This window comes from Balearica regulorum, chromosome 28, assembly GCF_011004875.1.
Source record: "Balearica regulorum gibbericeps isolate bBalReg1 chromosome 28, bBalReg1.pri, whole genome shotgun sequence".
Classification (NCBI taxonomy): domain Eukaryota; kingdom Metazoa; phylum Chordata; class Aves; order Gruiformes; family Gruidae; genus Balearica; species Balearica regulorum.
Window position 1 is genome coordinate 263514 of NC_046211.1, and position 11389 is coordinate 274902.

Genomic DNA, 11389 nt, shown 5'->3' on the forward strand with positions numbered 1-11389 from the left:
CTGTTCCTCTTGTCCCCCCTCCCAGTGAGGACTCGGGGGTCCCCTGGGAATAGCGAAGCGCGCCCCCCCCCCCCCCCAAACACACGCACACCCACACGTGCACACCCACGCACACGCAGAGCCGCCCGGCCCCCAGCCCCGACTCGAGGGGGGGGCGTTAAGACTTTGTTAGTGACCGTGCCGGCCCCCCCCCGCCTGTCCACGCCCCAGGGCCGGAGAGGTGGCAGGGGGACATGGGGTGGGGGGGGGGGGAACCCACAGCCTTCCTCCTCCTCCTCCTCCTCCTCGCCACCCCTCAGGCTTTCTTGGGCGGGGGGGCCAGTTTGATGATCTCCTCTTCCGAGGGCTGCCGGATGATGTCTGCCGAGACATGGCGGGGTCAGTGGGGGCCTCTCCCTGTCTCCCCCCACCCAGAGGGACCCTGTCCCTGCCCTGGGGGTCCCTGTCCCGGGGTGGGGGGGGGGGCTCACCCTTGTACTTCTTGGCACTGGGGATGCGGGTGAGCTTGGTGTCCACCTCGTCCTCCTCGGAGATCTTGAGGACCTGGGTGCGGTACTGCACCACCATGGTCAGCAGGTCGGGGCGGCGCGAGATCTCGAAGATGTGCTCGATGTACGACAGGTTGTCTGCGGGGACGCGGGGACACGTGTTGGGCCACCCGCGCCGCATTGCGAAGGGTGCCCCGGGACAGCGGGCAGGGCAGGGGACGACGATCCCAGGGCACAGGGACCGGGATGGGGACGGGAAGAGGGGACAAAGGACAGGAACAAGGGCTGGGACGGGGACCGGGGTGGGGACAAGGACCAGGAGCAGGAGACGGGGATGAGGAGCAGGGACAGGGCAGGGGACAAGGACAGGGACCGGTACGAGGGACTGGGGTGCGGATCAGGAGAGGGGACAGGGAGCAGGGCAGGGGACAGGGATGGGACCGGGAGCAGGGACCAGGAAAGGAGGGGACCAGGATGGGGTCCAGACCAGGGAACAGCCCGGGATCAGGGCAGCAGCCAGGGCTGGGGACCAGGGGAGAGACGGGGACGGGGGCTGGGGCCACCCCGCGGGGGGGGTCTCACCTCTGTCCAGCTTGCTGTGCTTCTCCAGGAAGGAGAACCAGTGGTGGCTGGTGGCGATGGCCTCGCTCTCCTCGCTGGGGATGTCCTCCTTGCAGGCCGACTTCAGCTGCTCCAGGTCCTCGGCCGTGATGTTCTGGGCCAGCTCCTCCAGCAAGCTGCGGTACTCAGCCATGGCTGGCGCCACCCGCGTCACGAGCTGCCCGGCCTCAGCTGCTGCGCACCCCCCCACACCCCGATCCCTCCCCAGCGCCGCGGCGCCAGCCGGGCTCCACTGGCCCGTGACTCATGTGACGCTCACGGGATGTGACAGGGACGGGGGACGGCGGGACCCGCCGGGTGCTGGCGGCGGCTGCTCTGCTGCGTGTGCCCCCCCCGGTGCGGGGGAGCCTTGCACACGCGCCCTGGCCTTGCACATTCCCCCCCCCCCCCCGCCCCCAATAGCACGGTGCTGCTTGCACGCTTGCACCCCCCCATTGCATGGTCTGTCCCCCCAGCACAGCCCCCCCCCCCCAGCACGGGGCCCCCTTGCACACTCACCACATTCCTCCCCACCCCCCCACCATGCAGAGGCTTTGGGCACCCTAGGGTGGGGGGTGCCAGGTAGGGGGGGACCAGGGACACATTCAGTCCCAGTGCCAGGCCTGGGGGGGGGGGGTTCACACCCTGTCCCCCATCTCCTGTTGCGCTTTGGTCACCATGGCGACTGCGGCCACCCACCCCAGGGATGCGGTTGCCATGGTGATCACAGCATCCGGCTGCCCTTTGGGGTTTCTCCTGTGTCCCTCCCTGGTGGTGGCACCCATGGGTGCTGGGGGGGGGACGGACACGGGACCCAGGCACCCCACTCGGGCCACACAGACACGGCGGGGGGGGCACAGACACATGGGGGGGGGGGGGGGGACACACAGAGACACAAACACGCTGCTACCCACCGTGCTGCTCACCCCCGGCACGTGCACGCATGCGCGCCCCCCCCCGCACCTCCCCTCCGCACACGCACACTCGTGCCTACACCCGTAAACACCCCCCCCCCACGCCAACACCTGCACGCACAGACACCCACCCACACCCCACACCCGCACGCACACGTGCACACCCGCGTGCTCCCACACTCAGTCACACACACACACACACACACACACACACACGCTCCCGCGTGGTGCCCCCCGACGCGTACACGCGTGTCCCAGCCGCGTCCGGCCCCTTTAAGGCAGCCGATGACTCAGACCTTGGCCCGGACGCCCGGGTCCTTCCGGGCGGGGGGGGCCGCTGGAGGCGGGGGGACCCCCCCCCCGCCCCCCGCCGTGGCCGCCTGCCCGTTCCCAGGCCCGGCGAGTCCGGCCCGGACGCCTGGGTCCCCCCCCGCGCACCCCCCCCCCGCCCAGACACCCCCCCCCCCGTGGGACCCCCCCCCCCGTGGGACCCCCCCATTCACCCTTCCCGTGCAAAGCGCCTCATGAATATGCACGAGGGGCGTGGCCCCACGGGTCCCATTCACAAGGGCGGGCGGGGGGCGCGCTTAATCCCGCCGCGGGGGGGGGGGGGGGGGGGGCCGGGACACGGAGGGGGGGCAGGACACGGGTGGGACGGTTCCTTCCCGCCTTTGTCTCCCCCGCGCCGGCCAGGTGCGGGGGGGGCGGGGCTGCTCCAATCGCTGTGTGTCCCCCGTCCCCCCCCCCCGTGATTTTGGGGTGGGTGGCGATAGCGGGACGGGGAGGAGGGACCCCCCCCCCCCGCCCCCCCCTGCAGCCCGGGGGACAAGGGGCCTTTGTGCCGCGGGGAGCAGCGCAGCGCCGGCCGGGGCCGCCCCCTTCCCTCCCCCGGACCCCCCCCCGGGAAACAGAGTCACGGCCCAGGCCCCACGGACACGGCCCGGCCCCACGGACACCGCCCTGTGGGCATCCTACCGCTGCGTGGGCACCGCCGTGCCCCACGGGCAACGTGCTGCCCCGCGGGCACCGCCCCGAGCCACGGGCATCGTCCTGCTGCGTGGGCAGCGGCACCATCCTGCCCCGGGGGGGGGTCCCACCCGGGGGGGGTCCCACCCGTGTCCCGGAGGTCCCGCCCTGCCCGTGGCCGGAGCAGCATCCCCGGGGCTGCACATCTGGGGCACATCTGGATGGGCCCTCGCCCCGCCCCGTGCCTCAGTTTCCCCACGCATGGCCATGCGGAACCTCCGTGGGCCGGAGCACCGCGGGGGCGGGTGGGGGGATGAGTCGTGGCCCCCCCAACCCCCCTGTCCCGGGGCCGCGGGGCAGAAGAGGCGGCTCCGTCGCCGTCACGGCCCAGTTTGGCCCCAGTTTGGTCCAGTTGGGCCCAGCCCGGCCCAGCAGCAGCAGCGCGTGACCTCCTCACGCGCCCTTTTCCACTCGTGTTCCCCAGGAATCCGGCCACGCACACGTGTCCCCCCCCACACACACCCCCCGGCACCCATCCGCGCGGGGACACCGTGTCCGGGGGGGAACGGGTGGCATCCCGGTACTCCCGCTGGTACTGGGCGGCACTGGGAGCGGGACACGGGTGGGGGAGACCCTTTACCCCACAGAGACCGGGTAGCATCCACGGGGGATGGGGGGACACGCCGCGTGTCGGGTGGGAATGGGGGACCCGGTGGCACCGAGGGGGACCGGGTGGGGATGGGCACCGGGACCGGGTGGGGATGGGCGACCTCGTGTCCCGCGTGGACCGGACGGGGCCCGAGACCGGGTGGCACTGCGTGGACCGGCAGCCCCCCCCCTCCTCCCCCCTGGGGTCACGAGTTCCCCCCCCCCCCCAAGAGCGAAAGGGGAAGTGGAAGGGGCGAGCGGGACCCGGGGGGGGGGGGAAACCGGCGGGGGGGGGGGTGTCCTGGCACCCCCGTTAACACCGGGGTCGTTAACCCCTTCCTGGCCACGGCCGGGGCGGGGCATCACGGGTGGGGGCGCTGCCCTTTACCGGAGCGGGGGGGGGGGGGGATTACCGGGGGGGAGGGGTATACTACCGGAGGGGGGGTGTCTAGTATCGGGGGGGGGGGGGGGTCAACTATCGCGGCTGCATGCCCGACTGAGGCGACCGGGATCGGGACCGGGACCGGGACCGGGACCGGATGGAGGCGGCGGCCGCCGCCTCCATCCGGTCCCGGTCCCGGTCCCGGTCCCGGTCCCGGTCCCGGTCCCGGTGTTCGGTCGGAGCCTCCGTTCCCCTCGTAGCCCCGCACTTACCGGCCGGCTGGGGCGGTGCCGGTGGCGGTGGCGGTGCCGGTGCGGCCGCTCGGTGTCTCGGTGCTGCCGCTCTGAGCGGCGAGGGGGGGGGGGGGGGGGGGGAATGGAATGGGCGGGGCTTGATGGGGCGGGGCCGTGTGGGTGGGGCTTAACGGGGCGGGGCGGTGGGAGGAAGGGGGAATAGCCCCGCCCTATAGGGATCGTGGGTGGGTGAGGGTTTGGCGCGATCACCCGTGGGGGCACCCACGCGCTCGTCCCATGGTGTGTGGGTCCGTCCCCCCCATCCCCTTGGGGTCCCCCAGTCCCCCCCCCCCCCCCCCAGGGACCCCCGGCTGCCACCGCAGGAAAGAGCCACCTCGGGGACACCCACGAGTGTCCAAGTCCCCCGTGGGTGTCACTGTACTGCTCCCCCACCCCCCCCCCCACCCCAGGAAGCCCCAGGGAAAGTCCCCCCCGGGGATTTCACACGGGGGGGGGGGTGTCCAACATGGGAGGGAGGGGGATCTCCCAGGGGAGCTTGCACGGGGACGGGGCTCGCACGAGGAGGGGATCCTGCACAGGGATTTCCACGGGGGGGGGTTGCACCAGGAGATCCCCTGGGAGCTGCCACCAGGATCTCACGTGAGGGGTTTTCTTGGGGGGGGGGCAGTTCTTTTAGGGGCCAATCCCTCAGGATGCTGCACGGTGGATCGTGCACAGGGAGGGGGTGTCAAGGGGGGATCTTGCACGAGGGATCTCGCACGGGGATTTCGCACGGGGCTCTCGCCTGTGCCTGGAGCATCTCCAGCCCCCCCGTGCCCCCCCCCCCCCGGTGACACAGCCTGGTTCTTTGGGGACTTTAATGGTTCGCACAGGGATGGGGCCAGGAGTGGAGGCCCAGCTCAAGGCCTAGTCGTCATCATCGTCATCATCGTCATCGTCATCGTCGTCGTCGTCGTCCTCAGTGTTGATCTCTCCCGCCAGCACGTCCTCGATCCACTCCTCCAGCTCCGCTGGGCCGGGCAGGTCCTCCTCGTCCGCCATCTCCAGCCACACGCTGTCGGCCTGGGGACACCGGTGGGGGGGCAGGGGACAGGCAGGGCATTGGGGGGGGCACCGCCGTGGGAGGGGGCAGGGGGACACCCGGGGGGGGGGTGGGACCCCCGCAACCAGGGGCACAGGACAGGCTGGGCCCCCCAACTCCCAGGGGCTGCCTTTGATGACCACCCATGTGATGAGCCTGTCAGGACTCAGCGCCCAGGGCTGGCTGATGGGGGGGGGGGCCATGCCGGGGGTCCGGGGAGGGGGGGGCACGCACGTCGGTGACGTTGACCACCCCGATCTGCGGCCGGGACAGGTCGATGTTGAAGGTTTTCTCCCAGTAAGGGATGAGCTGGGGACACAAACACAGGGGTCAGCCCCCCCCCAGCCCCCCCCCCAGCGCCAGAGGGGGTCGTGGTGGGGTGTCCCCCCCCCGGGGGGGGCTGGTACCAGCGGGAAATCCTCAGGGTCGATCCAGAGGATGCTGAGGTCAGGGTTGTCCGTGTTGTCTTGGGCCACATCCTTCAGGATCTCCAGGAACTCAAACCCATCTTGGGGGGGGGGGGGAGCGGGGGTGAGGGGTGCCAGGACCCCCCCCGGACCCCCTGACCCCCCCCGACTTCCCCAGACCCCTCCCTCACCTGGATCATCCTCCTCTGCGAAGGCCACGATGTGGATCCCGTCCATGTCATCTTCCTGGGGGGGACACGGGCCGGTGTCACCAGCGGGGGGGCAGAAACGGGAACCCCATGAGTGGGGGGGCTCCCCGAGGGAGGGATGTCAAGGTGATGGGGGCGGGACACCCCCCATTCCCCCCCCCCCCATACTCACCCAGGTTTCAAACATGCTCTCGGGTTTGAGTTTCCGCAGAGTGGCTCTGTGAGATGGGGGGGGGGGGGGGGGAATGGTGAGGGGCACCCCCAAACCCCCCCCCCCCCGGAGCTGCTGCCCCTCCAGGGCTCTGCTGTGCAGCTGGGGGGGGCTTCTCAGATGGGGCTGCAGCAGCTGGGGGGGGGAGGCAGGACACCCAGGCTGGCTCGGGGACACAGGACAGGGCCAGGGCTGAACCCCCCCAGCACCGCTGGCACCTCGGGGGGGGCCATGGAGGGTCCCCCCATCTCCCCATCTCCCGCAGGATTGAGGCCATGGCGGGGGGGGGGGGGCGGGTTGATCCGGGGGGGGATTAAGGCTTCGGGAACATCCCGGCAGCGGCAGCGCCCGGGCCTTAACCCTGCCCTGCCCGCCCCGCCGGGACCCCCGGCCCCGGGAGGGGGGTGTGTGTTTGGGGGGGTGGGTGTCGGCTGCCCCACGGCTCACTGACATCCCCCCAGAGGCAGGGTCAGCCCCCCCCCCCCCCGCCCCAATCCTGCTGAGACCTTGTGAACTCATGTCACCCCAGGGACCACACGGGTCGGGGGGGAAGCGGGGACCGGGGGGGGGTGAGGGCCTTGCTGTGCACCGGGGGGGCCCCCGGCCTCCCCCCGCCCCGGGAATCCCCCATCCCCGAGGCTGCGGCTGCCCTGGCAGTCACCTCCTCGTGGCAACGGTTTCCCATGGCAACCACCTGCCATGGCAACCTGTCCCCATGGCAACTACCTCCTATGGTAACAGTGTCCCGTGGCAACCATCCCTCCTTGGCAACAACCTCCCATAGCAACCACCTCCCCATGGCAACCACCTCCCATGGCAACCTGTCCGCATAGCAACCACTTCCCATGGCAATCACCTCCATAGCAACCACCTCCCCATGGCAACCACCTCCCTCCATAGCAACCACCTCCCCATGGCAACCACCTCCCCTGGCAACCACCTCCCCTGGCAACCACCTCCCCATGGCAACCACCTCCCATGGCAACCACCTCCCCTGGCAACCACCTCCCCACAGCAACCACCTCCCCTGGCAACCTGTCCCTATGGCAACCACCTCCCATAGCAACTTGTCCGCATAGCAACCACCTCCCCATGGCAACCACCTCCCTCCATAGCAACCACCTCCCCATGGCAACCACCTCCCTCCATAGCAACCACCTCCCCTAGCAACCACCTCCTCATGGCACCTGGTCCCCCCCTCAGCCCCTGCGGGGGAAACCGAGGCAGGGCCGGGGGCGGCAGGGCCGGGGGCGGCCGGGCCCCCACCTCTTGTGCTCCTCCACGAAGGCCACGATCTCCTCCTTGCTGTTGGGCCGGTCGGGGATGGTCAGCGGCTCCTCCATGAAGGGCTCGTAGAAGTCGATCTCGTTCAGCTTCAGGGTGAGCTTCTTGGCCACCTGGGGTGGGGTTGGGGTCCCTGAGCCACCCATGGGTGCTGGGGGGGGGCTGACCCCGCCCCACCGGGACCCTCTCCCCTACCTTGCCGTCAAAGGTGGCGAAAAAGGGGATGTAGGGGTGAAACTCCTCCGCCGCCTCCTCGAAGGCCTTGAAGTCTGGGGGGGGGCAGGGATGGGTCCTGGCGCTGGCATCGGGTACCGGCCCCACAGCCCCGCGCCGGCACCCGCACCCCCAGCCTGGCTCTGTCCCGGTGGCTCTGGCTGCAGAAGGACACCCAGCCTGGTGCCCCACGGAGGGAGGGGTGATGGACAGGCAAATGGAGGGACGAAAGGATGGTTCGGGGGCTGGGGGGGGGCACAGGGGGACAAACGGGGGGGACACCCAGCCCCACGTACGCTCTGAGTCCTTGCTCTTGAAGTAGCCGATGAGTTTGGGGTCATCCTCGATGTTCTTGAAGGCCTGGAGCTCGTGGTCACCCTCAATAAACTCCACTGGATCCTCCAGCACCTAGGAGGGGTGGGGGGCATCAGCAGGGTCCCCAGGGACCCCCCCCGGGTCAGGGAGAGCTGGGGGGTGTGGGGTGTGTGTCAGGATGCCTGGGTCCTCCCCAGCCGTGCAAAAGGGGCCCGGACTGCTGGGTTCCCTCCTGAGATACCGGAGGGGGCAGCGGCTGGGGGGGGTCCCAGAGCCCTGGGTCCCCCAGTGGGGGGGGGGGCTCTCACATCCAACAGGAACTCCACCAGCGTGTCCGCCGCCAGCTCCCCGTCGTACTCGATCACCTCATCCTCCTTGAACACGTAGATGCTGTCTTCCTCCGTCAGACCTGGGGGGGCAGGGAGGCTCAGCTGGGGGATCTGGGGGGGTCCCTGTGCCTGCGGGGTCCCAGCGGGGGGCCGGGGGGGGTCACCCTTACCCAGCTTTTTGGCGACAGCCGCATCCTTCTCAGAGTCAACGAGGCCGAAGCCCACTCCCTTGTCCTCCAGCACCTGGGCTGCCAGCTGGGGGGGGGACATCGTGCTGGGGGGGGCACCTGCCACCAGCCCTGTGACCCCCCCCACCAGCCAAGGGTCCCCCAATGTCCCCCAGGGTCCCCAGCCCAGCTGTGCCCCCCGCCATCCCTGCATCCAGCCCTCCATCCCTCACTGCCCGTGCCGGGGGGGGCCGGCGGGTGCTGGTTCGTAGGGATGGGGGTTCATAGGGATGGGCCCCCCCCCAGCCAGTGTCCCCACAGCAGGATGGGTGCCATTACGGGTGCGAGGGGGGGCCCATCAGCCCTTGGCCTGAGAATGGAGAAGGCAAAGATAGGTGGGGGTGCCCCCGCCCCCCCCCCCCCCATCACCGCCAGCCCCTGTCCCCTTTCCGCTGGCCTGCCCCCAGCCGGCCCCATGGACCCCCCACCCCTGGGCGCTGGGGCCAGTGTCCCCTGGTCCCCACCAGCGTCCCCAGTGCCACACGAGTACTGCTTCCCCGGAGCCAGCACGCGTCCCACCGGCATCCCCTCGGTGTCCCCAGCGCCACGCGGGGTCCCCTGGGGTGTCACCCCCCCGTGCCCCCCCCCCCGGTGCCCACCTCCAGGACCAGCTCCTCCATCTCGTGGTGACGCTGGGCTGCCCGCTCGCCCTGGCCGGGGCGGTGGTACAGCAGGGCCAGCACCGGGAACCGCTTCAGCATCGCCTTGTAGTTCTTCACGGTGACGGGCAGCACCCGGTCCAGCCCGTCGTAGGTGGGGAAGTCCAGGCCCCCCCCGGCCCCCCCCCGAGACCCCGGCCCCCAGCGCCAGCAGCGCCAGCACCCACCCCCAGACCCCCATCGCCCCTCAGACAGACCCACGGATGGGGACGGACACACGGGCGGGTGGATGGGACCCACGGACAGACGGGCAGATACGGACCGTCGGAGAGGGACGGACGGACGGACGGACGGGACTCAGGGGAGAGGGGGTGGATGCACAGCCAGGGAACGGACGGCCAGCTCTGGGGACGGACGGATGGACAGACGGACAGCCAGCCAGCCCTGGGGATGGATGGCTGAATGGACAGACGGACAGCCCTGGGGACAGACAGACGGATGGACAGATGGACAGCCAGCCCCAGGGACGGACGGATGGATGGACAGACAGACAGCCCTGGGGATAGACAGACGGACGGACAGATGGACAGACAGCGCCGGGGATGGATGGATGGATGGACAGATGGACAGACAGCCAGCCCTGGGGATGGACAGACAGACGGACAGACAGACGCAGCCCTGGGGACAGACAGGCAATGTCTTCGTGTCCAGGGACGGACAGACAGACACAGCCCGGCTCAGGGGAGGGACAGGCAGCCGCTGCCTGGCCCCCGGGGGGGGATGGACAGACATGGCCCCCCGGGGGGGACACACACATGGACAGACACGGCCCCTTCCGGCCACACCAGGAGGGGACGGACGGACACAGCTGGGGGGGACACACGGACACGCAGCCCCTTCCCACCCCCAAAGTGGCCGAAGGCACAAAGGGGGGGCACAGTGACACCCTGACCCCCCCGCACCCCCGGCCCTTCACCACACACACCGGGTGCAGGGGGGCTCAGGGGGTGCAGGATCCGGCCGGGGGGGTGCTCAGCCCCGTCCCCTCCCGCCTCGCCGCCCGCTCCAGCTCCATATTAAGCAAAGAAAGAGGAGACGGCGGGGGGGGGGCCGGGGGGGGCTAAAAATAAGGAGCTGAGCGTGGGGTCACCAGTGCTGGGCCCCAGGGACGCTGCAAGGACGGGGGGCACAGGCGGCCGCTCCCCACCCCAGCATTGGGGTCCCCCACGGGTGTCCTGTCCCCAGTGGATGCTGGGGACCCCCGGGTGGCAGCTCCCCACCCCAGCATCGGGGTCCCCCGTTCCCCGGAGTCCTGGCTGGGGACAGGGACACCCCAGGGATGGGGGGGCTGGGTACCCCCCCGGCAATGGGCACCCCCCACCTCAGGACCGAGGGGTCCCGGCCCTGGGTTGGGGCTGATGGGGACCCCCCCCAGCCCCGTGGCCGCCAGCTGCGTGGCCCCATCAGGGAGGGGGGACGCCGTATTTTGTCACCTCCATCCCCCTCCGATCGGGTGACCGCCCGCTCTGCTGACCACCGAGAAGTGGATCCCCACGGGCTGGGGGGGGGCAGACCCCCCATGGTCACCCCCAGGGATGGGGGGGGGGGGGCTTCTGCCCACAAGGCATGGGGGCCAGAACCCCCGTGCCAGGGGGAGGTGGGTGCGCAGGACCCCCCACGAAGGGGCTGGGGGTGCCCAGGACCCCCCGTACACAGGGAGGTGGGTGCCCGGGACCCCCATGCACAGGGCCGTGGGTGCCCAGCACCCCTGTGTGCAGGGAACTGGGGTGCCCGGGACCCCCATGCCGGGGCTATGGGGTACCCAGGACCCTCCCACAGGCGCCAGTGGGTGCAGGGTCCCCCTCCCAGCCCGCTCTGCCCCCCGCCCCGGTTTCGGGTGACCCTGACTCCTTATTTTTAACCCCGGGTGACACCAAAACCCGTCAGCGAAACCCGAGCGGGGCCGGACCCTGCGCCCCCCCCGCGCTGCTGACTCAGGCCCCCCCCCCCCCCCGTGGGACTCGCACTCACCGTGTCCCTGGGTGTCACCCTGTGCTGGGGGCGGGGGGTCCCCAGGGTGCGGGGAGGGATTTGGGGGATGTAGCAGGTTATGGCTGCCCCACAGCTACCCCACTGCGGGGGGGGGGGGGCTGAGAAATGATGGGGGGGCAGGGGTGGTTCTGCGGGGGCAACCACCAGGGGGCGCTGCTGGCTGGGGGCATGGGGGGGGACATGGGGGGCATGGGGGACATGGGGGGATAT

At 71.0% G+C, this 11389-nt stretch overlaps 2 protein-coding genes across 2 annotated transcripts; both read right to left on the minus strand.

The window, feature by feature from the left end:
* Positions 1–144: 144 nt before the first annotated feature.
* PEA15 (proliferation and apoptosis adaptor protein 15) lies at positions 145–4358 on the minus strand. Its single transcript, XM_075736906.1, has 4 exons — positions 4271–4358; positions 1071–1244; positions 471–626; positions 145–360 (listed from the first exon to the last, which is right to left on the minus strand). The coding sequence occupies exons 2-4, from the start codon at positions 1240–1242 to the stop codon at positions 296–298; spliced, it is 393 nt and encodes a 130-aa protein (XP_075593021.1). The 5' UTR covers positions 1243–1244; positions 4271–4358; the 3' UTR covers positions 145–295.
* A 740-nt stretch (positions 4359–5098) lies between these two features.
* On the minus strand, positions 5099–9703 carry CASQ1 (calsequestrin 1). Its single transcript, XM_075737358.1, is given in 13 exon segments — positions 5099–5314; positions 5568–5642; positions 5741–5841; positions 5932–5986; positions 6122–6167; positions 7427–7557; positions 7640–7713; positions 7954–8065; positions 8281–8381; positions 8472–8556; positions 9128–9322; positions 9324–9571; positions 9680–9703. Coding segments are annotated over 12 exon segments (1176 nt in total). The 5' UTR covers positions 9369–9571; positions 9680–9703; the 3' UTR covers positions 5099–5158.
* Positions 9704–11389: the final 1686 nt, after the last annotated feature.

What these genes read in the sequence shown, in the direction of transcription:
- PEA15 (XM_075736906.1), bottom strand. Translation starts at nt 1,242, where the DNA reads ATGGCTGAGTACCGCAGCTTGCTGGAGGAGCTGGCCCAGAACATCACG. An exon ending in GCACAGCAAGCTGGACAGAG is followed by an intron (nt 627 to 1,070) that starts GTGAGACCCCCC and finishes GCGTCCCCGCAG; the next exon opens with ACAACCTGTCGTACATCGAG. An exon ending in CAGTGCCAAGAAGTACAAGG is followed by an intron (nt 361 to 470) that starts GTGAGCCCCCCC and finishes ATGTCTCGGCAG; the next exon opens with ACATCATCCGGCAGCCCTCG.